The following is a 27542-nucleotide window of genomic DNA, read 5'->3' on the forward strand; positions in this document are numbered from 1 at the left end:
ATACCTCCCGCAGTTGAACTCTGACTTTAGTGATGGCCTTCATCCAATGAAGTCTGGATTGGGAAAAGGGTAATGGTGGTCCATCATCATCATGGAAACTAGGTCTAGGTTACATGGATTGAAGCATTAGATGAAAAGAAGAGAAAGAGGAAATCTCTCAGTTCTCAAGCATTTTCATTATATCACACACATTTGAATTACAAGCAAAAATGTACCTGTGGAGTTTGGGGGATCCTGTCTCTGCTGCAGTATCACTTTTTATGTCCTGTCTTTTGTCAGGGGACAGCCTATCCATCTCCCGCTCACTGACCACAGAGTGTCCATTGATGGAGAGATTTGTGCCATTTGTGCGTAGCTGCCCATTGGTAGAAGGGTGAAAACCAGTACTATGATAGGAGTGGAAGGACTCATCCAGTTCTGACCCTCCAGTGCTCTCGTGGCCAGTCTCACTAAGCTGGGAGCTGGTCTGGCTAAGATTTCCTGATGACCCAAAGCGACTACTTTCCACTGGACTACATTGGTGAGAAAGGAGTGAGGAAAACATTCAGAATGGTGAAATATCATTTCTGAATATTTTATAGTTTTAAGTTTGCACTACAAAAGACTGAATGGATTCGTAAAATATGATGATTACTAGATGTACACGTAAAAAAAATATTTAACAAATGAAAGTGTACAAATTAAAGCAGAATTCCATGACAATGTTGCAAACAACTTAATTCATAAAATTTATATAGCCCAATTCACAACAACAGTTGGAGAGAGAGAGAGAGAGAGAGCGAGAGAGAGAGCGAGAGCGAGAGCGAGAGCGAGAGAGAGAGAGAGAGAGAGAGAGAGAGAGAGAGAGAGAACAAAAGGGACTGCAAAATGAATAATGGTATAACAATAATAACAATATAATGATAATCGTAATAATAATAAGAATGTTTGAGTACAATGTAGATTCAGCCAGAAAATTAAAACTCAATACAACATTGTTGTGGAATTCGGATTTAAAATGACAAATGATACTGCAGATACTAAACACAAAAAGGCCACACTGAACAACACAGACAAAGACACAAAATACCTAAATTAGTGAAAATTGACTGCAAAGCTGAATAGGAAAAACTTTTTTTTCTCAAAATTCCCACTTCACAAATGGGGGCAGGGAGGGAGGATGCCATTTATTGCACTTTTACTAGCCTTTTTGTATTCAACAGAAGATTGGACTGGTTGTCCAGCTGCACTCCAGAGTTAGGACCTGCAGAGGGGTGAATTTCTACAAGCTTTTCCTTCTCCTTTGGGGTCAGGGATGCTGAAGGATCTACATCAGGAGTGGAGATGCAAATCTGGGGAGTTGCTATATCATCTGTGGAACCTACCAGTGCAGTTTTTTTGGGCTTCAGTTGTTTCGACCTTTTGTACAGTCTCATTGCTTGCTGAACTGTTGTTAGTTTGGAGTTGAGAAGTTATAACTGGGACAGCTTGTGATTTGGATGGCTGTGTCTGCTGAGGAAAACCTGCATTTTCCCCCAGTAATGAAATGGTGGATGGCTCTTGTTTTTCAGTATTAGGTTTTTCCTCTTGAAATACACCTCCAGAAAGGTTTTTCAGCCCTGAAATTAGGCTACTACCTCCTTCTGTCTGAGACAATGATGAAGCAAGCGATGGTGCTGATGACATCAGGGATCCAAGAGATTTTACTGCATTGCTCTGTGCTGATATAAACCCAAACAAAGACTTAGCTTGAGAAGGCTCTGCATTGTTGGGCAACTGATTAGGAGGTGAAGTAACATTAACATCTGCCTCTGTGACATCAGGTGGGACTGACTTGTCACTTTCTTTACTCTCAGGGTCCTCTTTAATAACCATGGGCTTCTCATGTATCACTTCTCCCTCCCCTTCCGGCTTTTCTTTTTCATTGTTAACTACCTGATGAATGACAGAACTGTCTTTTGCTGCACTTGAAACAGTAGAAGTTTTTAAACAAGCTGTTTCAGTTTCCCCAGCACTGTCATTTATTAAGCTGCCAGGCTTCACTTGATCTTTATATTGCAATGTTGAGCCCATCATTATATTTGCACTGGTGATTGGTTTGGGTACCGCTGGCACAGATTCAGATGGCTTAGGTGGTTGTCCCATTGCACTGGCTGTTGGTTTTGGTATAGCTGGCACAGATTCAGATGGCTTAGGTGGTTGTCCCATAGCCCCAAACAAAGATCCTCCTATGCCACCAAGTAAAGTTGATGCTCCAATTTGTGATCCTGCAGTCTGACCAGTAGTTCCTCCAAACATTCCTCCAAACAAAGAACCACCAGCCTGAGGTGTAACTCCAGAAGCTCCAAACATTCCACCCAGTAATGAGCCACCACTCTGGGGAACTGCAGATTTGGCACTGGATCCTCCCCCAAACATCCCACCTAATATTGAACCTCCGGTGGTGGGAGCAGTGGCTTGAGTAGCAGACTGAGGAGTGGACCCTTTAAATAAGCCTCCAAGTAATGATCCACCTGTCTGGGGAGACGCTGCCTGGGCACTGGGCCCTCCAAAAATACCCCCTAGTATTGACGCACCAGTCTGACTGGAGGAAGGTTGGGGTGCTGTTCCTCCCAATCCAAAAGGCTTTTGCTGTTGCTGACCTTCAGTGGGTGTAGGTGTTGGTTTGAAAAGGGTGGACGTGAAGCCAGTAACTGTATCTGACTTGTCTGGCACTGGAGGTTTCTGTTGTTCTTGGACAAAAGAACTTACTGACTGAGGGAATGGCGTTTCCTCTTCTGCATTAGATGTTTTTGTATCTTGACTCAACTGACTACTACTTGCAATTTCTGAATTTACAATTTGTTCTGTTGATGCACACATTTCAAACTCTTTAGACTGATTTTTTTCAGATAAAGCAGTTTGCTTATCAGTATGTTGGCAACTTACTTCTTCTATGAGACTACCCTCACCTTTAGACAAGCTCACAGCAAGAGGCTGAACTTTATTCTCAAGTGTATTTGGGATTTCCACTTGATTGTTGCTTTTGATCAAAGTATTAATTTCACCTGTATCACCACCAGTTGAAACAGTTTTACTGTCAATGGCTTTTTGTTGATCAGTTACAGTTGATATAGTACTGTTAAGAGTGGTAGTTGATATTTTGTCATTATTAGATGTTGGAGTAGTTGTTGCATCTGAAGTTGATCCTCCAAACACTGAAAACAAACTTGTGTCCTTTGGACCAGAAGCGCCAGTTAAAATACTACCTAGAAGAGATGTACCTGTCTCTACACCAGCTGCTGGAGATGGTGAGCTGCCCAAAATCCCTCCGAATATAGAGTTTTTATTTTGAGTTGTGGAAGTCTGATCAGCCCCACCAAAACTTCCACCTGTGGACCCACTAGTCTGCACAAGAGATGAAACTGTTGAACCACCGAATATACCACCCAAAATAGACCCAGCAGACTGGGATCCAGCAGCCTGGGGAGCAGATCCTCCAAATAAGCCTCCAAGTAATGATGACCCTGGCTGTGATCCTGTAGTTTGGGGAACAGAACCACCAGTCTTGTTGAGACTAGCTTGTGGAGCAGTCTGCGGTACAGACCCTCCAAATAACCCACCTAGCAATGATCCTCCCACTTGAGATGATGGTGTTTGAGGTGAAGAACCTCCAAACATTGCCCCTAACAGAGAACTTCCAGTCTGTGAAGAGGGCTGAGGGGCAGAACTTGCAAACACTGAAAATAACCCCTTGGCTGGTTGGTCTTTCAGGCCCGATGATCCAGGTGTAGACCCTGTAGTTGACAGACCTGTTTTGGTAGAACTTGGCTCAGTGCTGGGTGCAGAAAATAAAGAAAGAAAACCTTTTCCTGGCTCATCTGAGATAGATCCAGTTGAAGATGGAGGATGTGGGTCTGATCCACTAATCACAGAGGCTGAAGGTTCTTTAGAAAAAGAAGGATCCTGGGGTGCACTCTCTGTGCTCATTTCCTTATGCACAACACCACATTCTAAATTTGAGTGCTTAGACATAACATCACTGGCTTCAAATGAGTCACCACAAGTATTTGTGGTAACTACAGTAATATCACTAGATGAGGCGGCATGCACTTGACAGGAGTCACTATCAGATTTGTTCCCTGAGAATTCACTAGAAGGGGCATCTTTGAGGACATGGTCACTTGAAATAGATGCCATCTGGGAAGAACTTTGTTGTGAATGAATAGCTGGCGACTCTTTGGCAGAGGTGGCAGCAGATGAACTGGGAGTCTGTTGTGGTGTTGGCAAAACATTGTTAAAAACAGAACACATACTCTTGGTTGGTTCTTTTGGGACTGCAGTCCCTGGTGTGTAGGGCATGTTTGTATCTCCTCCAGTTCTTGGTGGTTGAGGGGAACTAGGACCACTAAACACGGAAAACAATGTTTTTCTTGGATTTTCAGTAGAGGCAGAAAATCCACCGAATATACCCCCAAGAACAGAGGTAGCTGTTTGTCCTTGTGGTAGAGGCTGTTCTTGTGCTTTAGATTGTGCCTGTGGTCCCCCTTGTTGTTGAGTTTGTGACTGGACTACTCGTTCTTGAAATGGTCTTGTTGATGACTGTGTTTGTGGTGGGTTGGGATCACTAAACATTGACAACAGCCCCTTCATTGGGCTTTCAGCTGAACTTGATGACCCAGGAAGAATTCCCCCTAGAAAAGATCCAGTTTGATTTTGAGATTGTTGGGTGCTGTGACTGCCAAACATTGAAAGGAACCCTGTAGATGGAGGATCCTTTGGAGGGATAGTTCCCCCCTGTGGCGCCTCAGTGTTGGGCCTGGTTTCGTTAGGAGGTGCATGAGGAGTTGATGCTGACAACTTTGATAATAAACTTTTACCAAGTATTTCCTGTTGAGAAGGCTGTGAAGGTGTGCTTGATGGGTGTGTTTGAGACAATGTCCCAGATTTATCTGTAGTCTGCTGAGTATTTGGCCCTGTAAACATTGAAAATATAGTTTTACCAAGTGACTCTTCCTGTTGACCAGTAGGACCAGACTGGTTAGATGCTGCTGATCCCCCGAATATTTCTCCAACTGAAAATCCAAACAGTCCACCAGATGGTTTACTTTCAGCTTCCTGCTTTGTTTGTGCAACAGGCGGCACAGATTGTGACTGGCTTGCTGCAGAGCCTGTAGGGATACTCTGAGTAGACACTTCCAATATATTTTTATCTGGGATTAGGCTCTGCATGGGCCTAGATGAGCCACTTTGGTCTAACGTTTGCTGTCTCTGAATACCTTTAGATCGAGAGGCTGATGTTAGTGAATCCTCTGTAACACTAGGTTTGATTTGCTGTTTTTGTGGTTGAGAGGGCTCAGTGCTAAACAGATTACTGATTGACCCCAAAATATTTGAAACTCCTGTAGCCTCTTTATTTGTAGTGGCACTTCCTTGTAAGAAGCTTGTGCTGCCAGTTTTGCTCTGTTGATTTGGAGATGTGTCAGTAAATTTATTGAGAACTGGTTTGGTTTCCTCCATTCCTACTGCAGATTTTAGGAAGTTCATAAACCCTGCCTGTGGTTGTTCAGATGGTTTTCCCACTGGTATGTCCATCGGTTTATCAGATGTAGGTTGTCCAGTTGGTGCAGGTTTACTAAGATATTCTTTTGATCCTAAAGGCACTGTCACATTGAGGTTTGTTGGTGGAGTCACTTGTTGTACCATGGTAGTCTGCCGCGAAAGTTTAGGTTTCTGAGTTGCATGTGAATTTGTTGAGTGTGTTGCAGGTTGAGTCACTTGAGGTGCTGTTGGTACTGTGGGCAAAATTCTACCCTGTTTGGTAACTGGCGTTTCAATTTGTTGTTTAAAGCTTTCTGTCTGAGTTACAATGGCAGTAGATTCTTCTCTGATGATCTTAGACTTCAGACTCTGAAATCCTGATGAAAGGATGCTTTTAGATTGTTTGTCAGTGGCTTGTTCACATGTGGACTTATTAGAACTGTTCAATTCAACCTGTGATGTTTTGCTGACAAAAGAGGTTATTAGGGAAGAAATCTTCTTAACCTGACGATTAGGTTGCTGTTCTCCTGGAGACACTCTTTTCCTCCATTCGTCCTCTGATACATCATCCACATGTTTTATCGTAACAGCAGTCGATGAACGCCGCCGTTGGCTAGGTTGGTAACAGTTGTAAAGTAAGTGTTGATTAGAATTTGCTGTAGGGGTAGAATTCAGGGAGACCGAAACTTTTTGAGCAAGAAATGTCTTTACTTCCTGGTTATTCCAATATGGGCCAATATGATCTCTATTATGACATGAAAGGTCAATGATGTCATTACAATAATCTTGATATACATAACTAGGCTGTCTTGGATCCATCTTAACTTTGTTTAATGTATAGGATGAGAAATCCACACCAGGCTGCCCTTGAGACAGAAATGAATTTTCAAACATTTGAGAGAATTGTTCAAGATTTAAATTCATAATCTCATTTCCTTTTCTGTAGGCAGCAGACAAATCTAGGGGGGCATTTAGAAGTTGAGAATCCCTGTGATCTTGACCTGGAAGCCAAAGAAGCTCATCTTCATTGTAAAGTGGAATTTTAAAGCCACAGACTAAAACCATCTCATTCTTCAGCCAAGCACTTGGAAAACTTTCTAATTGCTGTGCATTTCCCCAAGATTCACCTTCAGGGGCACATGCATACACATATTCTCCCACTGCATCTGTAAGTAAAGCATAAATATACTCATGATCTGTGTAAACAAAGTAGCCACAGTCACCGTCTTCTGCTGGCCACCACATTCCTTGCTCCAAAAGAGCCAGCCACTGCTGATACCATTCAGTGTCTTCAAGGTACAGGGAGTCTTCAAAGTCTATATTTGCACTTGGAGGATCTACTGGTCTATTCAAATTAAGCTGACTGTGATGGATCATGCCATTGGTGTGAACACGCTGTGAGTCTGGATTATCCATTCCATATTGCCAGTTAGCTGAATAAGATAAGCTTGGAGCAGTTTCTTCATAATACCCTTCATGATATGAAACACCATTCAAGCTGTAAGTGCTACCATCATTAAATGAATGCCATTTCCCAAACTTGGCATTACTCTGTTTAGTAGTTAAGTTCAACACACCTTCCTCATTGGGTAAATGTTCTATATTTCCCAAGTCTTCATAACTATTCCATAATTTTCTCTTTGGATATAGATCATCATTTCTATATCCTTCACACTGATGTGGTTTATATTGTTCTTGGTGATAAACAACACCTTGCCATTGAACAGTGTTCTGATTCTCAGGTACTGGTAATGGTGTACTTTCAGAACTCAGCCTATATCCTTGATTCTCTACCGGGAAATGATAACCTAGTGACTCGTCCTGAAAATGCTGCCACAGAGCACTTTCACGGATCCACTGGTTTTCATCATAAGAGGGACTTACTGCATATGCAGATAACTGATAAAGGTTTTGACTTGTAGCACTGTATAAAGATGGAGAGCTTCCACCAATATATGGATGCATGGTCATGACTGGTGAAGTTGCACAACTTTGTAAAAGGGAATGGATATTTCCTGTACTATAGGCCATTGGGTTAGTTGACCTAAATGAACCAGAATTATATAACTGAGGCAAATTACCAGTGCTCACTGAGGAGTATGTTGTGCAGCTCTGAAGAGATCTTGCAAAAGTAGCTGATGTACGCAAATCCAAACTCTCAGTATCGACTGACACAGGTGCACTGATTAAAGCATGTCTACTCTTTCCTGGATTGAGATAATCTAGATTTTTTTTTTGTAAACCATCCCTTCCAAGGTTTACGTTAGCATTTGTTAATATGTCAGAATAAGACTCTATAAACTTGGCTGAAGTAGTCTGTTGTCCACTTATCTGACTTGTTCTTTTCTCTTTTTCTGCCTTTTCTTTTGATTGTTGTTGTGTCATATTATTGTGTGGCTGCTTTTGCAGTGGGCTTTTAATTGTAACTGTATAATTATTGGCCCTTTCTTGAGGTGGTTGTTCTGTTGATGTTTGACAGGTTGTGTGAATACTTTCATTTGATTTTGTAAACTTGTTTAAAAACCCTGAGAGCACTCCTGATTGACCCGCTGTCTCTATCTGTGTTGGATCAGTCTGGTTATGTGGTATTTTGTTTTGCTGTTGTGTTTCATAGGTGTTTTTGGGCTGCAACTGTTGAGCTGTGTTTTCTGAAGGGGATTTAAAAAGTCCAGAAAACAGACTACTTGCATGTGTTGTTTTTTGCGTTGTGCTATTTTTTGGCTGATCTTGACTAGAAACTTGGATATTCGTTGTCTTTATTGGCTCATTATTGGATTTGCTTAGTGTCATTCCATGCTGATGAGCTGATGGTTGACTTTGTGTGTTTATGTTGTCTGCTGAAGCAAATTTGAAAAGTCCAGATAGAAAACCACCTTGTTGGGATGGTGCTTGCTGAAGTGGAACAGTCTGCTGTCGAGCAAATCCTGGTTTATTTGTCTCGTATCGGACACCTTGGTGATTCTGAGGAATGTTTTTAATAGGATGACCTTGGCTTGGACCTTGAGTACTCAGTTGTCTTAGACCTTGTTGACTGCTTTGGTGGTGAACTGTTTGACTCCTTGAAATATTCTCGGAGGATTCAAATTTGAGCAAGCCAGATAGCAGCCCCTTTTCTGGAGTGTGTGTTTGCTGAGTTCTGTGTGAAGTCTGCTGCTGACCAAAGTAATTGCCGGGAATGTTCCTTTGTGCTTCACTATCACAAGATTGTCCCTTTTGTTGCAGGTTTTTTGTAGATGAAATGTTCAATAAACCTGAGAGAAGGCCCCCCATCTGTGGAGTTGAAGAGGTTTGTTCTGGGGCTGTGTGTTGGGAAAATTGTGTGGGATTATTTCTGTTGGATGGCTGATTGTTAGCATGCTGTGATAAATGGCCAGATAAGTCACTACTAGAGCCAAATGTAAGAATTCCAGATAGCAGTCCACCTTGTTTTGGTTGATTGACAGTCTGGTGCTGCATTCCAGATTTCTGATTTGATGTATGTTGGGCTTGTGAGACAGATGACAGTTTACTGTTCTGTGGTTGCTGATTACAGATTACATTCTGGTCTAGACCAGAGGGTGCTGGGGTAGGGTTGAATATGCTGGAAAACCACCCTTTCTCACTATTTTCCTGGTGCACAGGAGGATTCTTGGTCAAGGTGGTCGAAGTTGTTGAAGTCAGATCATGCTGAGGAATCTGTGTTTTTATGGAGGCACTGATGTCTTCACTGGATGCAAACTTTAAAAAACCAGAAAGCACACCACCTTCTGCTTTGGGACGTTGCTGAGTGGAAACGTTTTCAGATGAAGAGAAAGGTACTTTAGGCTTACTAGTCAATGCTGGGTCTTCAACTGGTTCCTCTAGTTGGGGGCTCTCTGTGGTTCTAAACACTGGATAAACTGCCACAGGTGGAGCTCCGTGGGGTGGAACAGGGGCAGCAGGTGTGATCAGTGAACTTAATGACTTCTTAAAAGGGCTAAAGAAACTGGTGTTTGCAGAATGTGTTGGCCCAGTTGACCTTTCTGTCTCTGGAACAGGAATACTCTCTTTATTCAAAATTGACTGAATTTGTCTCTCATATAAGTTTCTATCATAATTTTGTCCTGAATATTTTTCATGTGAAAGTCTTCTTAATTTTTCTGATTCACTACCTCTGTTATCAAGCCATCTCTCTTCCAATTGTGTATGACTCTGAGAACATGTGGATTCCAACGCCTGTTTGCATTCAGCCAAATTCACATTATTAGCTGAAAAAAGCTTCAAAGGATTTAATCTACCCAAGACTGAGTTTTCTGGAGCACTTTGAGGTTTGGTTACAAGCTTGGGTACATGGTCTTTTGCACTTGTTTGAGTCTGACACCTGCTGGGAGTTTGTGTTTCTTGATGATGACTGTGTATTTTGGCATCATGTGGTGGGTGAGAAGGCAAAGAATTGAATGATTTTTCAGGAGAACTTTCTACTGGAGAGACAATAGCTACGGGAGCTGTGTTATTTGACTTAGGAATGAAGGACAACAATTTTGTTAGTCCAGATTGTGAGGATTGTGCAGATGATACTTGTGGAGATAGGGCAGGCTGTTTAGGGCCTCCACCAACTTTGTCAGTGAGAGAAGTAAACAATGAGCTCATGGCATTTTTTACTCCTGAAATGCCCTGATCAGAAGCAGCATGTGATTGGGATTCTTCTCTTAAATCCTTTGAATTACTTTGCTCCTCCCCAAATGAATCAGTTCTATTGCTACCATAGGAGGATAGCCTAGACTTGCTTGATTTAGGCAGGGATCCATATTTGCTAATTTCCTCTTCTTTTTCAGCCAGGTATTCAGACACTGTTTCAACAAGACATTGAAGCTCATCCATAGGATCAACATATTCATCACTTGGCTCTTCTACAGGAGAGAGCATTGCCTCTGAAACCCATCCTCCTGATTTAGGTTTCCCATACTTCTTCTCCCAAAGGCTCTGTGAATGTTCTATGTGATCCTCATAGGAGAAAGAATGCCTATCTTTATAATGTCTTTTGTTCTCTGAGCGACACTCATCAGCCATAAAGGCAATGTCATTAACACTGTCCTCTGCTCCTATAGGGTGGTGCAGAGGGCTCTCCATTTCAAAATCAAACTGTGCCTTCCTTCTAGCATCTTGCCCTTTTTTGTATGCCACATAATTCTCCAAAGTGCTGTCCAGCTCATTTTTAGCCCACATCCTTGTTTTGTAGAGAAGCCCATTCTGATATGGTCTCAGATCTGATGTCATACGCTCCTCCTCTTCCTGCATCTCTGCTACCTGTCGCATGAAAAGCTCCCCTCTTTTCTCACGGAGGAGTGCAAGGTCAGCGGGAAAGGTCTCTTTTCTCATTTTGTCTGCTTCTGGACTGAGAAACCCTCCTGGGTCTGTAATCTTTTTCTTTCGCCGACGATCAATAGTATCATAACCCTCAGGATAGGTGGCAGGCAGACCACCACTATGCTTTGTATTCTGATGGATAGGTGAATGTGATAGCTCGGAGTAGGGTCTTCCCATGCGAAAGATAACGCTGTCTTCATCATCTATAAAGTCACTTAGCTGTGGCTTGCTTTGCCCCTTGTATTTGTTTTCCCAATCTTCAACCCCCATGCCAGAATCTACAGGCATAATTCTGACTCTTCCTTTCTGGTTTAAAGAGCTTCTTTTTGTTTTTTTTAAGTAAAAAAAAATAATTTAATGAGGGTGTGGGAATGGATAAAGGGATGGAAAAGAGGCATAGAAAAAGAAAAAATGCAAACAAAAACACAAGTTAAGTCACACAGTAAATTATGCCAGAAACAAATCGAAATAAATATTTTCGTAATGATGAGCTGATCTATAATATATATGATAAGCAATATATAACATTGCATTCTTTAATAAACATTTTTTGCAGTTTTTGATGATCTTAACTAAACTACCCAGAAGGCATACCAAAAGACTAGAACATAACATGTTACACATTTCATACATTTGACAGGGGTAATAAAACTCTTTGTTTGCAAGTGTGAGATTGTGTGCATATAGCTCCATGTTTGCACGTGCCTCACTGAATTTAGATTGCTGTAAATCCCCACTGCAACAAACATGCTTATCAGCACTTCCACAGTCTGTCTGTAAAAGTCTTAACAGGAAATGTCTGCAAAATCACCACCATATGGCATTCATGGTAGAGGTTTTTATGTTACAACTGAAAGGCATGTGTCTGTCACTGACCTATTTCCTCCAGAGGTGTGAAAGAGGGATTTCCTCTGTGATATACCCAGAGCATTTCAAACTAACAGAAACTTTAAACAACCCAACACACCCTCAAGACAAAAAAGAAACATGAACAATGAAGGGTTTTTTTTTTTTCTGTGACTGTAATCACATTTTTTTTTCTGATGTAGAATTATCCGGATCAACTCCCTATCAGTCAACACAGGCAGATTTGTAGCAGTCTCACTGGTGCACATGCATGCTACGGCAAGCGCACAAGATTAAAGTCCATGAACCAAGAATATTTGTTTTCTGGACCAAATACTTCCTGACAGCATTTTAGTGGTGTTGTAGTGACCATAATAACAACAACAAAAAAGAATATATTATTTTTGTATATTAGTAACAATCATCATATAAACACTTTATTTTGGCCATTTGGCCAACAGTAAACAAATAATCCTGATATACTTCCTGATGTACGGAAGACAAAAACATGGGCTTTTGATCAGGTAAACTATTCATGACAAAATTAATTAAGAGGTAATTACCAATTCTTTCTCTGTGAAACAATCTTATCTAAAGTAAACACTTCTGACTAGGTTTTAAACCCTAATTAAGGGAGGCACAAGTAATGTCATTATGATACCAATTACATTTGCATGATTGACCTTTATAATTTCATTGATGTTGATTTAACTCTGGTTATTTTTGAGGTCATAATGAATAGACGACTCATTTTCAGTTACATTATTGAAAACCACTTCTTAAGTTTTGCACTATTTGTGTAAAAAGTGAGTGGGAGAAAAAAAAAATTGGCAAATACAGCCATTATCGCCGTGATTATATTACTTTGCATTAGACAGCAGCAGTACACAAAGTAAATAAATAACCCGTCAAAACGAACTGCTGCAGCGGAAGCAAGAACAATCAGGCTACACTGCCAGTATAGGTAAGGATATAGTAAGGATAAAGAGTGTCTGATCAGGAGTGCATGAGTGAGTGAAGGTATCCCTGGGCGACCCTGTCTACCTGCTTCCTCTTGGGTCCCTGTAGTCCAGGTCGAAACTGTGGACAGAGTCTGTGCAGCCATCCGGGCGATGCTGTGGCCGAGGCCTCATCGGGTACTGGTGCATGGATGAGTTGGGCTGAGCAGTTGTGTGGTAACGTGGAGGCAAACTGTTACTGGTCTCACTGCGGTAATCGCTATCCCGGTCATCTACAGCACTGTCCTGGTCATCCAAGGCTGCAGCAGGTAAAAAGACAAGCTCTAAACACCCCATCCTGACAGATTGTAAAATTGTGGAATCAAGTACGTTTAGTAAGATGGCTTCATTTTTCTATCAAACCTTGCTGATTATTAATGTAAAATAAGTGTATGTATTCTTGTTTGAATTTTTATTAAATATAAAAATGCAAAAAGCTGAAAAAATAAACAAACCACAGTTACGTGATGCTAGGGGAAAAGTTAAAAATGCAAACATTTAAAATTTTCTAAAAGAAAGAATGTGCAATTGATCTAAGTATTTCAAGAACAAAATATAAGATGCAACTTTTACTAAACAAGAAAGAAGAGAGTATTCTGTAATTCTGGATCCTAGCAAAAAAGAAAAAATAAAGCTGACTCACTGACTAGCAATAGGTTTGTAGAATTATAAGAGCTAATTCTGTACAACCCTGGGGTTATTTGAAAGTGATTTATTTGAAGTAAACAGAGTAGACAGACCCACAGGATGGCACTGCACTCTGGTACAGTCATTCTCAATTAAGAAGGAGAGAGAATCTTCTGAATGAGAAGATTTCCATGCAGGATAAAAACAGATTTTGTCAGGATCGCTCTTATTATTTTCAGGTAAATGCAGACTTCCCCTTGCTCTTATAGCAAAAATATTATTTTTTTGTGATGCTGATTTTTGTTTATAACATACTAAAATAATTGGTTATCACTAACAGGGTTACACTGCAACACAAGACAAAGTTTCTAACAAAACAATTTGCCTCATGTGGCTTTACTTAAATAAAACTCCCACCTGTGCACATGTAGCCTGGGAAATTCATAGTCATGAATATATCAAACCATTACATCACTGCTTGCACTGTTTGTTGCCCCACTAAGAAAATAAAGTGCTGTACATGCAAGCACTTGTGCAAAATGTAAGGCAAAGAGCTGTTCTTCACCTCTCTAGCTGTATGATCCCATAGATTCATCTACAGAATAATTTTCTATAAGAAAAGTAAAGATTGTGAACTTTATTTTTTGTTAGCCCAGTTAAGCCTCTATATTTCTACACAAAAACATAAAATAATCATTTTACAAAGGGGCAACCTTGTGTTGAATTACAGAGAAGAAGACAGTTTGTAGGTGTTCACCCCACACAGCTTCATAATAATTTGTATAACTTCATATAGGAAAGCACCAAAATACACCACTTCTTGAAAATGACCTTACCAGTTCAAAGACAACGTCTACCAAAAGCTAACCATAAGGCTAGTATTGGCTAGGGAGATAGCTAGGCTGGGGTTTGTCGTTTCAAAGTGATAAAGTCATAAGAAGTGATTCATAAATATTTAGCAAAGACTGCCACCTGTCATCTCTGTGAAGGAACTGCAATTCCCTACATTTAAACACGTAATAGGGGCTTCCATTGTTAGTCAGACTTCTAGCAATATTTGTTATGTTTTCTGGAATGTACACAATATAATAATAATAAATGATATATGTGTTGTAAAAAAAACATTCTAACATCAGCACAGGGCATATTGTAGAAAACAAGAAAACAGCAAGAGCATGATGGGAGAAAATGTCAAAAGGTAATCAATGAATGCAGTGAGGAAAGAAAAATAAAATTAAGTAATGTGAATTAATTGAATGGGAACCTTATGGTTTACGTGTTACAAGGGGGACATGGGGCTTTATGACATGCAGAAGGGGAATGAGGATTGGCCAAGGGGGAGAATTTCATCAAAGTGTGTTACATACTCAGTGAATCAGCCCATCCGAAATAGTTGCCTGGTAAAAGTGCAGATTTAACAAGTGAGAGGCAAGTCAGAGGAGTCGGGGATTGTGTAAACAAAGAAGACTTAAGTGCTCCTGTGTTGTAATAATTGGACAATGAGGGAGCCCCATAAGTGGCAAACAAACACATAAATTGTCACAAGAGATTTAAAAGAAAAAGAATAAAATAGAAGTAACAAGACAAATGAGTCTGAGATCCAGAAAGATAGAAAACTGGCTCCATCTAGAGGTTAAAAGTACAACACATTCAGGTACTCACAGCACTGGGAAGCTGCAAATGGCAATGGGTGACTCTGAACATCTTCCTGAAGAGAGTACTAGAGAGGACAGAGAGTGTAAAATGTGCATATAATAGCATTCTTTATTGACTGGAATAATAAACTTCATTTTATATTAAAACTTTCTGGTAAAAACTGTATTTTACCTCATCATGGATTCCCATTCTGTTGATGCGCTCCAGTTTGCCAGTCCAATACTGTGCCTCATCATCCGGGATATCTGGTACATAAATATGCATGCAGCAAATATAAACTTCAAGCTTCATTTCCCAGTATGCTGTCATAATACATTTTATGTCTGTTCAATTTTTTATGAGCTGTTTGGAAATGAAGAAAATAGTAAGTTAGCAGTAACATGCAAAATAAATGTCAAGTGTACAGTGTGGCAAGTTACAGGTTTTCTGAAAAATTTTAATACAACATTGAATTTCAAATACACAAAAAATCAAAAGATAACTTTTAAGTGAAAAATACAAAATAATTACTCTACATTTACTGTTTGATATGATGTCTGGTAGACTAGTCGTACTTGAAAGGGGGATCTGCACTGCACTGTAGACAGATGCACATTAAAGGCCACACACAACACAAAGGCTGGGGCTTCAAAGACACCACAAACCCACGGCTTTAATGAATGGCTTTGGAAGCGCAGAGTCATGATGGGCTCCTGCAACCATAAAAGGGCTCCTCTTAATACAGAGGAAGAGGCTCTCTCCCACACAGTGGACACTCTGCTTCAACTCTGATGCCTTTTGATCATAAGGCTTAAGCATTACATGCAGTGCAGTACTAAAATAGTGTAGTGGTCAAGTACAAAAAGGTGGTGGGAGCACAAAGGACACTTCACCATACAATAACTAATTAACTAATAGTTTTAAATGTGAATCAAACATTAATATTAAAAAATTGCCAATATCAGGTCAATTTAGCTGTTTTTGATTCCTAGCAAGCACCAAATGTCAGGATATTTAGTCTTTATTTATAGATGACCGCAAACACCAAACTGAACTACAGTTCATATTTCATCTACAGTATTGTAGTCTTGAGTCAACCCTCATTTCCTCATTTTGCTGAGAAAAATTATATAAAGGTGCAACCATTTATTGAAATATGTGGAAACATAAATGAAATACAGTATACAAGACAGAAACAGAGTTTCTAAATGTAATGAGCTTAAAAGTCAATATTATCTTGACTACCTTTATCCTTTCACACAGCCTGGACTTTCTTAGGCAATCTTTCTTGTACTTTCTTTAAGTAGCATTCAGGAATTGTTCCCCAGACATCCTGAAGGACATCTAAAGCTCTTCTTTGGATGATGGAAGCTTTTTGGACAGTTCTTTGATTCCATACCTCTTCAATAATGTTAAGGCCTGTTGATCCCTGACTAGCATTCTATAGTGTGTACTTCTTCTTTTTTTTTAACCCAGCTATGCTTTAACTGCCCTGCTAGTGTGTTCAGGATCATTTTAATGCTATAAAACAAAGCCACTACCAATTAGATTCTTTCCAGATGTTATTATACAGTGAATCAATATCTGATCGCCCTTTTCTGAATTTAAAATTTCATCGCTTTACAACAGATCTCCAATATCACTGCCTGAGATATAACTTCAAAAATTACAGATCCTCCACCATGTTTTATAGATGGCTGCAGACACTCACTGTTCCAGCTCTTTCCTGATATCCCCTGGACATACTGACTAGGCCGGGGTATCGATTTCGATTTTTATAATCGATTAAGTTCCGATTCACAAAGTTCCAATTCGATTCGATTTTGACTCAGACAATCGGAAGTATTATAATTCTGATCAATTATCAGTACATATCCATAATTTACATCTATGTATAAAAACAAAGCTGAAACTTGTGAGACTTCATTAGAGGTTTAATCATCACAGCAGATTCCTTTGTGTCAAAGTAACTGAGGATAAAATGCAGAAAAACGTGAAGGAGATTTTCCTGGCCTGGCTTTTTATAGCAGATAACCACCTTAAAAATATTCTACAGTAGATCAAAAACTGAAGAAAACCATAAATCAACATATGAACATGACCTGATGCTGCTGAGGTGAAGCAGAGCGAAGTTACAAAGGTTTTTATTAGAGACACAGCTAAGCGTTTTGCAATTTGGCATAATTTGTAAAGGTTTAAATTTCTTTGATATTGAACAGCAGAAATGAGGCTTTCTTGTCGGAGGTCATTTTTGGAAAAAAGAAAAAAGAAAAAAAGAAAAGTAGTGATGGCGACAGCGCTGAACACAACGGTAGACTGGTGCGTACTAAGCAAGCAAATAATGCAGAGATCTAAAACACAGATTTAACATGGGAAACTGTTCTTGAAGTACACTGAGAGAGAGAAAGAGCTGTGCAGGAAGTGTGATTTTATTGTGGTGGAAGCAAAACAGCAAGATTATTCAAACTAAAATCGATTTGAATCAGGAAATCGATTTTTTAAACATACCCACTAATACTGACAGTGATTCGAACCAAATTTTCTACATTTCTTAAGTCATAAGACCTGGTGCCACTGATTTTTAATCCAGTATGTGCGTAAACTGATCTGGACCTTGTTGTGTTGGTACCTTTGAGAGCAAATAAAGGTAAGGGAAATTCCAACATTATCAGCATCAACCGATTCTGTGAAATGCACCTATACAGTCCCATCTCGAATTAACTTAGAACTTAACACTCTTGTCAACCTCTGGCTAGTCCAGAAATCAGTAGCTGGAATTATAGTGGCTGTCTATCTTTTACACACAGTCTGTGATCTACCACTCTACCAGATTTTCTGCCCCTATGTAGCCAAATAAATAAATGCACCTTTAAAGAAATCTGTATTCATATTCTGACATGGATCATTCTAGAAAACACTGATTAAGTGGCTAATGGACCCAAGTCATATATTCCTCTTTCTCATGTTAGAAATGCTTTTGGATATTTCTAATGGTTCCTAAATCCTGTTGCCCACAACAGGACAACCTGGCAAAGACAAAATTATATTTACGGAACCTAAATTAATAAAGGAAGGTCTGCTATTGTTGAATTAGTGACCTCAGCTTATGCAGGACAGAAACAGGCGTCTCATTCTCAAAGGCACCAGATACGGGATGTTACACCATCAGGCAAATATCTAAGACAAATATCTGGACTGCTTCTAGCCATAAAATCCTGCTCGACTCCGCACAAAGGGAGAATGTTATGATGTGACCTTATATTTATCTTGTGTAAACCAGGTTGTTCTGAAAATAGGGGACTTTATTTAAAAATTAATGTGATTCCTAAACAGTTCATAATTTATTTTTGTAAATATCATTGAGTTAATGTTGAAAGTCTTAAATTCAATGATTATTTGATTTAAAATCCACTGTAATGGTGCAAAACTATGCAAAAATTATGAATCTTTGTTCAACAATTGTGGACTCAACTGTTTAGCCATTAGATTTTCTGTTCAAAAGAAATTACTACTAGGTACCATGTCTGCACAAGACCAGTGGATACCAGGCTATAATGTTACACACTGCTCCAGGCTCGACACTTTTTTTTTTTTGGTTCCTGACATTTCAGCAGGAAACATTTGTGACCTTTGAGTAACTCTCCAGATCAAGGTTTGATTCACCCTAAGGCAACCAGAATCACTAATGTATCTATTACAAAACATCTTACATAAGAGTTTTAACGGTATTTACAAGTGTGGTTCAATCAACTGAACAACTGTATGTCTTAGACTCTGGAAGTCTATTGTGCAGCTAAAATGGTTTCAGCTTTAATCTCACCAAAAGGCAGTTCGAAACGAGTATCCAGCAGGACTCGATGAGGCGTCGGGTTCTTCGTGCCATATATCTCATCAGCTTTCATCAGGATCTCTGCATCCAGGAAAAGCCACTCACCTGAGCCCTCCTGAAATTAAATTAAACACATCCATTTATTTACACAGACAATGCCTTTGCATGTATTCTTCAGTTTGCCACTGATTCTTTTAATATGGATTTAAGGCAGTTTTATTGCCTGCGTTTTTACTATTTGTAGCTCAAATAGTGAAGCCAAGCAGCATTTATAATGAAGTATGTTCAATCTAGTGAAAAATTCAAAGTTCATTTTCTTAGTATTATGTGGGTCAAACAAGAAACATTTTTGTATAAACTACTTTTTTGTATGTAAAAAATACATTTTTAACTTTTTGATTTCCAATCATCCTGTAACTGTAATCATTGTGTAATCATCATTTTAAAATGTTTATTTTATTTGAAACTGCCTTTATACTTGAAATTTCTATATTACTTTACCTTAGGTTTAGGAATCCAGTATTACATTACTTTTTAAACTAACAAGTAATTTATGAACAGAATATAGCCAACACACAGGTGCTTGCATTTACTTATTGTAGCATTTGAATTTTTAGTACGACTAAAAATTCAAAGCGTCCCTTTTATGAGATCATCATTTCACATCTTTGATGTGCCAACTGGAATTACTTACATATCTCTTTCTAGGGAAAAATGCAAAAAGACTGAGCAATATTTATGTAAAGGTACAAACTTTTGTTTTGTCTTTTGTTAATTTTACTAATTTAACATCTATTGATTGATGAAGTTAAATGCTGTATCTTGTTACATCTAATGGTTGGATTTCAAGTGGCTTTATTCCACCTCAAACGTCTGGACTAAAATTCACTTGTACTTGACTTTTTGTGTGGGTATAAGTTCTGACCTCCTCTGATTGTCGGATACTTTTTAATGGAATCCATGCAGTCCCCACCATGGTGTCCCAGATGAGACCTTTGTTCCACACCTCAACAATGAGGCCGAGGTCCAGCCGGTTGATCTCACTGTGGAAATTCAAGTAACAAATGATGATGATGATGATAAAATGTCACTGAATAAAAGAATGAAACAATAACTGTGTTGTAATGTAACTTTGTTATCAGAAATTTTTCAAATGGAAAAAAAAAAGCAACACAAAAATTAAACCAGAAATTTCTAAAGGATTGCTATCAGGAGCTACCATTGCTTTAGCTACAAAAGCTACTTCCTCATTTTGTCCTGTATTAGCTGTCATAATCATTTCCAGCCTTGTTTTGTCATTCAACATGCTATTCAAAGGGCTGAAAAACAGCTTGATGACAGTATTAAAATGGCACATGAATTTTAAAAGCAGCCACACACCAAGGGCATTTGCATATTCTCATCTGTGCCACTTTACAACTACTGACGGACCAAACAAAAACAAGATCAGAGAAAAGATAATTAAAAAAAGAGCAAGGGTGGGGGTGAGGGTGGTGGGGTCCAGAGAGCTCAGGTGCAGAGATAAAGGCCTCCTAAATCATTTGCTCATTGAAAAAGAGAATAAATACATATAGCAAGGTATTTAACTGGGGCTAATTTTAACTGGGAGATTTATTGTTGTTCATGTTGCTGTTTAGATTATCTTTTCCAGTTGTGCCACCTTTTATTTTAACGTTTTGCATTATCCCTGTCTTTTTAAACATGCAAAATAAAGTGGTAAAGCCAAAATTGCTAATAATTTGCAATCTGTCATTTTATATTTCATGGGCTATTGTGTTGGCGCATGCAGGCCCATAGCCTATATGGAGTAATGTTACTGACCTTAACAAATCTGATAGTCAGGTGCCAAAAGGCCAAAAAAACGAAAACAAAAAACAAAACATAAGAAAATGTAAAAAAATGTTTTGGACTTGTTAAATTAAGAGAAGGTGCAACTGAATGAACAATTGCAGTTATTAATTTCCAAAACTGAGACAACCACTACTTACTCATTTGTTTTGTTCAGATGATGTTTTTAGACAATATATTTAAAATGTAACATAAAAATCCTAAAAAAATAATAATTGCATGGTAGATACTAAGATACAAAGTTTGAAATTGTAAAGTTCCCATTTTCTGCTTAAATTTAAGCTGGGTCGCTGTAACAGATGGTGCTCAGAATTTGCTGGAAAGCCTGATGAATAACCTGGAATTACACCTAGTGACAAAGCATGAATGGACAGTTGGAGGAAGGGGGCCTGGAAAAACAAACACTGTCCCAAAAGAGGGAGTTCACAAAAGACAAACAATGGTGTGCATGCAACAAAGTGTTGCCCTTTGTGTCACCATAGATACATTTCACTGGGAAAGGAAAATGGGGAAATTAAATCAATAAATTATAAGGAGGAAATGAAACAGCTGTTTTACGATATACTGTCTTAAATTGAATGGAGTAGATGAAAAACTGCACCTTTTAAGCATTCGGATGAGTAGCTTGGAGAGATAAAAGTGTGGATGTGTTGTTTCTATCCCAGAGTTGCAGAGTATGTGTTTTTTTATGTATTAATGTTTGATTTTGTTCCCCATGATAAATGGTGTGTTTCTGTATTTGCTTCTGTATTTCAGATTGACTTACAACATGAAATCTTGCTCCCAGCAGGGCTGGTCCCCACGCACAGTGATAGTTGTGCTTTTAACATTTTGCACCTTCAGCGTCACATAGGTGTTGAACTTATCTGAAACAGAGGAAAAGGCAGATTACGATTTAATTATAATGAGGAGGCAGCAATGCATTGAGAGCATATGGAGGTGAGTTAACAGAAATATATGGGATTCATTAAGCAGTGATGAAGACACATAGCATAGTAAGACTCTGGACAGTCTACTATTAGATAGAACAACAGAGGTGATGTTTGAACTACAATGCCAGCTCTACCTCTGTTTTCTGTAGGAGGAAAAAAAAAAAAAGACATCAGGACTATCAGTGAGAGTAAAAGCAGATAAGTCTCCTCCCCCAACTATATCAAGCCAAAGCCAGGCCAGGCCAGCAAATCAACCCTGTTAATCTCCAATGAGAGCCAAACCCTCACAGCACATAGTACTACAGGATGTACAAATACATGGTACGTCTCCAGTCCACTATGAAGTGCAGCTGTTTTTTAAAATACGCTTGTCCTCTAAAAAATACATGTTGTAAAGGAAGTATGCCTGCTCATGATGTAATAAAGCTGAAGTCACTACTGACCTGTTACTATTACAGAAAAGGTCTCTGTCAGCCCTAATATCATCAATACATAGAATATAGTTGGTTTAGTTGCATTTTTAACATTTGACGCAACAGTTGACAGTGTGACCTACACACAAAAATTTAGCCCTGCTAGGAGTCTACTGCCTGTCAAAACCACTGAAACATTGACTCAAATGTCTGTGTGTGTGTATACAACTTTCACACCCAGTTATCTCAGTCAACTTCCTTCCGCCAGTAGTGCTGGACAGCTGATTCTCATCAACTGTATGCTTCAGCGGTCAGTGCTGAAGGGGAGGGTGGATGGATGAGGGATTAGGCAACCCGTGCTAAAACTACCAGCTTTTCATTTCCTACTGTGGGGTTGGGGGCATCAACACGTGTCTGTTGATGTGCTCATTTTTCCTCATGTAGTTACCAGTCCTGCACAACTGGTGGTCCTCGCTAAAACTCAACCCCCCCACATGGACACAAAAGCTGAGTGGGAGGAGGACTGAAAGGGAAAGGAAAAAGGATGTCTGTTTCTGACTGATAAATAAAATATACTTTATCATATGTCATGGAATACTACTCAGGAAATAGCTCACAATCATCTGATTCAAGATATTAAAAGCACACCTTCGTATAAACAATGTTTCCCCACGTCAATTAGAGTAGCACAAGTAGCAAGGTATAAATGCTCACGCCAACAAAATGACAAGACTATCAAGCAGAAAATTATATTAACATTTAACAACATACAGCTGGATGGATATCATCTTGAAGTTTTTAGCAAAAAATATACAACTATATTAATATCAATATGTTTTCCATAAACTGACAGCATGTTTATGGTTCTGAGTTTCTGATTTTCTGAATGGTGGCTCCCTGATATGGACAGCCAACAGTGCAAGCAGGCAGTGCAAACACACACAAATGACCCTCTTCGGTCTATGGGAAACAAAAGCAAGAGATCAGCTGTTCCTGTATAGACCAGTCACATGACCACACTAAACAAAGATTACCCTGGTTCCTCCAGCAACAAACCGAAACATTTACCCTACACTTGCATTTAACATAGCAGCCAGATAAGTAAAATCAACTCCTTGACATAATAGGACTGCCAGCAGTTGACACAGGTGGATTCATACAAGTGACACAGAACATAAATAGATACTTAAGACTGCAAACTGAAACAGTGTACTTAAAGCGCAGAATCCCTGAAGTGACACTGAGACTGCGAACCAGGACTGACAGGACACAGACCTAATTAGTATCCTGTGAAAACAGTAGCAACAGAACACACACAGTATTAAAGTTGCCTCGGGGATGCTGAAGCTTTTCCCTAATTAGATATTCCATGCCTTGTGCCACACTTGGGAGGATGTATGGATTAGATAAGAGCCACTTAGTGGTTGCCGGACCTTTACACCAGGCGTTTTCCTTGATACGGCTGACACCGTTGAGGAGGAAGAAGTAATAACTGACTGGAGGGAAAAAAGAGGGAAAAAAAGTATCCACTTGCATAGCAATGTCTCACTAATATAATGGACTAGTCTTATGTTTGTATTGTATAGTTTGAGGACAACAAACATTAAATGAAAACTGAAATTTCAGTCAAAATACCACTATTATAAAACACATCATACACATGTAATAATTAGCTTAGTGCAAATATATGATAGTGCATGTAAGCGTAAGTACGTACGTAAGTAACGGGAAGTGCAATAACGAAAAGACAAACTTATTTGTCACCTGTCAAATCTCCTTGGCAATAACTGGGCTATAACTGCTATATGAGAAAAACAAAGTTTAGCAAACACAAATTCTCAAGATAAAACCGAAGGTACATTTCCTAAGTGGTCACATTTTATGTCTACAGTGTCTTTCTTTGTAACTTGTTATGACAAGCAGCTTGGTAAATATAGATTTAACTATTGCTGAAAAGTGTTTTTTTTTTCTTTTTTTTCTTGCTAACTCCATTAGAGATCTTTATTGTATTCAGAAGCAAGGTATCCACCTGCACATCAGTGCCTTACCCTACATAAGAGATATGTTTTATATGGTTACTGTATAGTATGAGGATCACAAAAATCTAATGGAAATCAACATTTCAGTCAATATGCAATTATTTAAAAAGAAATTATGGATATCTCTACAGTAATCTCAGCACAATAGTTAGATAAATAATCTTTAAATTATTGCAAATATGTCTTACATGTACTTACAGGCTATTAAGACATGGGAAGTGCAGTAAAGATAAGACACATATTAGTCACTAGCCAAATATACTGTTTAAGACAGTTTCATATCAAGTTTGCTTGTTTTTCAATGTGTTTATGAGACAGTTATATTTATTCAATTCTAAAAATCTTCTTAAAATCACGGATTTTAAAATCTTAAAATCAGTGTCTGCCTCAAGAATCTTTACACCAGTTTTAACCATCAGTGTGCACATTTAATGAGAATTTCCAGATACTGTAAAAGAAGGAAACTTTTAATAAGATTAATGCATAAGATTATGTATTGTATATAGTGAAAAACCCTTATTCTGTAGGCCCATTGCAGAAAGAAACTGCAGTGTTGATTGAGTCAAGTGGCCTAACCCAAACTGTTGCTTACATATAAAGAAACATGATCTGTTGACCATGTTGGTGCAAATTTAAACATGCTTATGTGTGCATACAATTATTTGGTTTCACACACACACACACACACACACACACACACACACACACACGCCAGTCAATGTGCTCTTAAGCAGAAAAAAAATCAGATGATCATGTGATGTTCTGAGAATCACCGTAAACCCTCAGTCAAACGTCTTCATTCATTATTGATTAGTGATGAGTTTTCTTAGTAATAAATTAGTCAGGAAAATGCAGGCAACTGGAAGACTGGCATTTCAACATCAGGCCACTTATCAATATTGCATGCAATACAAAACATACATTTATCAGAGGACTTTCCTACCATTGCTTGAATATCTTCATGTGTAAGTTAGTTTTGCAAAAATAGTGTTCTCAAGCAATTATATTACCTGGAAGTCTATTTTTTACTTAGTTAAAAGAGAAGCTTGTGATTAAAAATATATATTTCCCATTTTACTCCAAGCAGAGACTCTGCAAGCACACATCTAGCAGCACACAGCTATTATCCACAAATCAGTGGATAATAAGACAGTGGATAGATAGATAGACTGCTAACTAGTTCAAACAACGTCACCTTCTGTTTTATAGTATTCTCTCAAAACCCTGTGTGTAAATGTGCCAAAATAAGGCCTAAAAGCCATCCAAGCGCAGGTGTGGTGTAGACACAATACAAACATCAATCCCAGCCCAGCCTTATGTAAACTTTGAGGCCTCTTCCAATAAGTCATATGTCACCCTATGCAAGTACAATTATCATGAGGTAAGAAAACTGGTAAGTAATATGTTCAGTAAGTACTTTCAGTACTTACTGAACATATTACATATTACTCAGTAGATTTCTTTCAGAATCTATCCCGTATTGCTATTCACACAAAAATGGAAAGTAAAATGGTGCAATAATCATAAAAAAATGCTGAAATCTGATCTTAAAATTTGCAGCTCAACACATCATGGTATGCAGTTTTGAAGCACAAACCATTGCATTTGCAGCATAACAAAATATTTCATGCTCATTGGATCATGGCCACACTTTACGGTGCCAAAAAGGTAGGACAGCAAAACAGCATTGGCTATGTTTAACCAAATTTTCTGAAAAAAATAAAATAAAATACATTAGTTCATTATTTGTATATTTTCAAAGTCTGTTTTCTAAAACACCTTTACTCATAAGCTCTCACATCAGTTTATTGAGCTGATATCACTTCATAAGTCCTAAGGAAAACAGCTCATTTAGATTAATTGGAAATTTTACTTTGATGACATTTTTTTAAAAGCTACTCTTGATACACTTTTTTGACAAAATCTTTAACACCATAACACATTACAAGGGACATCTTTAAACACATGAAAATGCTAAACTTATTATTTCGTTATTTTTGTTTCTTAGCTAAGAACTCTCTCGCAGGCCTTCGTTTCCGTCTTTGCCCTCTAAAAAAAAAACCCCCACCAACAACAAAAGTGACTAGTGTTTACATTTTGTTTCAGAGAGATGCCTGGCTAAAGTGAAATTCACCTAATGTTTGCTCTGAGACAGGTGTCACATGTCGTATGACCCGGAAGAGGGAGGAGGTCATAGACAGCCAAGCAAAGTCTTACAATCCCTTCAAAGTTTCAATGCTACAAAGCCCTTTGAAAACTGACAATACAACAAAAAAACTTAAAAAAAAGCATCAACTTCAGTCACTTGATGCTGGCTAGAAAAACTAAACTCACAGCATTAGAAAGTGAAGACACTGTTTGGAAGGCAAATGCTAGCTTTTCAGCTGTGCACTGATGTCCCCCATTATCAATAGCCTGGAGAGCACAGTGTCCAAGATTTCAAGGAAGAATTTCAATCTTGGACTGGTCAACCCACATGACAGTTTTCCATCTCAGTGGATCTTAAACCAGTACTGGGACAGAGTGTTTTGGGATCTGATTTGTATATTTTACTTCCTTGTTGATGGTTTTTAAACTACATTTGTGAATGCACCATAGCATTAATTGACAGAAGTTTTCTGAAGTGGTCCCGAGTCCATGTAGTTACTTCCTCTAGATAATCACTTCTTTTTTTTAAATGTAGCAGTGTCTGAGGACCAGAAGATTATGGCCACTCGGTAATGATTTTTGGGCTTGTACACAAAGCCAAAAACTAATACTGTATTGTTTCCTAGAATCTTTCAATGACATTATGTACTGATGATGAAATCCCAAGTTATTTTAATGTCACACTGAGTCATTCTTAAATCCCCAAACTATTGTCCTTTGCAGAATAATGAACACTTTTCCAGTTTTCTCTGTTTCTAACAGGTTCAGCCTTTTTTGGAATGCTTTTCTGATACCCATTCACATCCATTATGTGTTGCTTATGAACATAACTAGTTGTGAGATGTATCACAGGTATTTAGTATTAAGTATTACTAATAATTTAGTATTAACTTTTCCCACTCTTATACTACCCCTCCATTACTTTTTTAAAATTTTTATTAACTTTAGGATGTTAATGATTTACAAAATACTTCTTTTTAAATTCACATTTTGTAAGGGATCAGAAATTTTACAAAAAGGGTTAGAAATAATTTCACAGAAGTCATTTTGGCATCAAATGAGTAAAATATCAATGGCAAATTCAAAGCTAAGTTGACTTTGTATTAGTGCTCCTCTCTGCTCTTGCCAGAAATGTCACAGGACTTAAAGGTAGACAAGAGCCTGAACACCAGAGGGATTTGCCTAGTTGGAGAGTCTGGGGATTTGGACACTGATCTATGTCCACCTGCATGGCATGACACTAAAAGACCCAGGATTGCGTAACGCAAAATCAACCCTAGCGCCTGTAGTGACTTGCCAGAATTTAAGAGATTAACCTATATAAGACAATTAGTACACATGGCATATTTTTTAACAAGGTCTACACAAAGCAACCTCACAGAAGTAGTGGTGTTTTGATCAAA

General features: G+C 38.6%; 1 protein-coding gene across 14 annotated transcripts in view; it reads right to left on the reverse strand.

Moving 5' to 3' along the window:
• Positions 1-27542, reverse strand: part of LOC146514561 (protein unc-13 homolog B-like) — a 65600-nt gene that overhangs the window by 29510 nt on the left and 8548 nt on the right. For 9 of the 14 annotated variants that reach the window (XM_085165882.1, XM_085165878.1, XM_085165880.1 and 6 more), the window contains exons 3-12: positions 21374-21473; positions 19685-19802; positions 18751-18874; positions 15123-15196; positions 14958-15015; positions 14663-14692; positions 12715-12928; positions 1186-11146; positions 216-512; positions 5-104 (exon numbers count right to left, since the gene is read on the reverse strand). In XM_085165882.1, the coding sequence (XP_085022008.1) occupies positions 5-104; positions 216-512; positions 1186-1415 (627 nt within the window). In that variant the 5' untranslated portion in view covers positions 1416-11146; positions 12715-12928; positions 14663-14692; ... (3 more) ...; positions 19685-19802; positions 21374-21473. The remainder of the gene's footprint in view (positions 1-4; positions 105-215; positions 513-1185; positions 11147-12714; positions 12929-14662; positions 14693-14957; positions 15016-15122; positions 15197-18750; positions 18875-19684; positions 19803-21373; positions 21474-27542) is intronic. The other 5 variants (XM_085165884.1, XM_085165872.1, XM_085165871.1 and 2 more) reach the window with 4 other exon arrangements.

The sequence above is a fragment of the Neolamprologus multifasciatus genome, chromosome 7 (genome assembly GCF_963576455.1).
Source record: "Neolamprologus multifasciatus chromosome 7, fNeoMul1.2, whole genome shotgun sequence".
NCBI classification, from domain to species: Eukaryota; Metazoa; Chordata; class Actinopteri; order Cichliformes; family Cichlidae; genus Neolamprologus; species Neolamprologus multifasciatus.